This window comes from Ostrea edulis, chromosome 9 (genome assembly GCF_947568905.1).
Source record: "Ostrea edulis chromosome 9, xbOstEdul1.1, whole genome shotgun sequence".
Classification (NCBI taxonomy): Eukaryota; Metazoa; Mollusca; class Bivalvia; order Ostreida; family Ostreidae; genus Ostrea; species Ostrea edulis.
Genome location: NC_079172.1, coordinates 9,472,608 through 9,474,618, shown reverse-complemented (window position 1 = coordinate 9,474,618; position 2,011 = coordinate 9,472,608). Strand labels below are relative to the sequence as shown.

At 39.3% G+C, this 2,011-nt stretch overlaps 1 protein-coding gene across 1 annotated transcript; it reads right to left on the bottom strand.

Moving 5' to 3' along the window:
* Positions 1-1,173: 1,173 nt before the first annotated feature.
* On the bottom strand, positions 1,174-1,740 carry LOC125660189 (uncharacterized). Its single transcript, XM_048892026.1, has one exon. The coding sequence runs from the start codon at positions 1,738-1,740 to the stop codon at positions 1,174-1,176; it is 567 nt and encodes a 188-aa protein (XP_048747983.1).
* Positions 1,741-2,011: the final 271 nt, after the last annotated feature.

Here is a 2,011-nt window from a genome sequence, read left to right as displayed (position 1 = left end):
CCATGAGTAGCAATCATCCTCTGTCAGCCGGTCATATACATGTATGCTGAAATTTAATAGTGCTGTAATCCTTTCCTTTTATTTACCTACGTGCACTCACAATTTCATTAAACGGTGTTTGAGTCAGAGACGAATCTTTTTCAAGATTTTCGTTTGTTAAGATTAATTGTTCTCCGAGCTTTTGCCCGATATAATACGTACGTAAATATAAGGATGAAATTCAATTAAAACGTCTCGTCGGTTTTGTTTTCTTCGTTACTTGATTGCTTCATCTCATTCTTTCGTAAACCATGGCTTTGTGGTAGTGGTATGTTTGGGTTTAGTCGGGTTTTTAGGTGCGCATTTATTTGATATATTAGGTTAAATATCGGTGAATGTCTAAATGCTTGTAAAATTTATCAGCAGAAAGGGTTTTTCAACATAGGTTGTGGAAAAGTTTTTGATTAGCTTCACTGAATTTCCAGTTGCAGTTTGGAATACTATTGTTTTCTGGAGAATTGTTTGTTTTGATGACAATTGGAAAATTATCGCTCCCGCAGAGATCGCCATATACCGACCGGTCAAAATCTAAAAGTAGAGAAGGATAAGTTCTTTTAGTATATGCCCATCAATGTTTCGTTTTGTGGTACTGTTAATTTCACAGAGTGTGATCCGGTTTTCCCTCACTGTGGTTCAGTATCCTCTGACACTAATAACGTCAGAATGCATCAACGCAACGTTTTTGTGGAAAATATTGATGCGGCGTGTAGGGCAGCAACGAAGTCTCTCCATCCCAGTCTGTCGGTTGCCTTCTTTTGCAGAGTTCCCCAGGTTTGATGGTAAGATTTCATCTCTGCTTCTACTGTTCGTCTCCATGTTATCTTTGGCCTTCCTCTCTTTCGTTTCCCCCCAGGTGTCCAGAACAGGGCTGTTTTTGAGCTGTTATCTTGGTCTTTACGAAGGACATGGCCTATCCATTTCCATCGTCTCTTTGTTATGATCATGGTCATGTATTCTTGTTGATATCTGTTGAGGTCTTCATTTGATATCTTCTGTGGCCAGAAGATTCTTAAGATCCTCCTCAGACTCTTTGTATGGAAGATTGACAACTTCTGTTGGTCACATTCTGTTATCCCCCAGCACTCAGACCCATATAATAATATTGGCAGGATGCAACGTCTGTTAAGATGGCGTTTAGTGCGGATGGTGTACTGTCCTGATCTCCATACAGTTTGTAGGTTCTTGAGGGCTGTCCTTGCTTTGCAGTCTTAGTTGGATATCTGCCTCTGCACCACCATCTGTGCTTACCACGCTGCCAAGGTATGTGAAAATGTTGGTATTAGGCAGTTCTTGCTCGCCTAACATAACTGGTGATGGTATACTGATGTTCAATGTCATGATTTCTGTCTTCTTGGCATTGATGTTCAATCCAATTTGTCCTGCATAATTTTGTAGCCTGTTGGTTTTCTCTTGTATGTGCTGATGCGTGTGAGAGAGCATGGTACTGTCATCGGTGAAGTCTAGATCTTCTAGTGTTGAGTATATGTCCCATCTAATGCCTCTGTTGGAATCTGATGTTGTCTGACGCATTACCCAATCAATGGCTATGATAAAAAGTGTTGCTGACATAACACAGCCTTGACGGACGCCTGTTTTTACTTGGAAGTGTAGATCACTGTTACCAGCTGTACACTTGAAGTTGTTGTAGAAACTCTTTATTAGCTGGATAAGGTGTTGCGGCACTCCATATGATCTAACCATCTTCCATATGCCAGAAGTGGTGTTAATCAAATGTGGACTCTAAATAAATTGCAAAGAACTTTTAGTAAACTTGAAATCACAAAACTTTTCTCAAATCAACAACATCAAAACGTATGACTTTTAAACTCTTTATACGTCCATTCCTCACAATAAATTAAAGACTAGACTTTTTGACATCACAGACAGTACAGTTGCTTCTTCAACAAAAATGGAAAACGCAAATATTCCTATCTAGTGATCAGTCATCCAAAAATTACTTTTTTAAACGCCA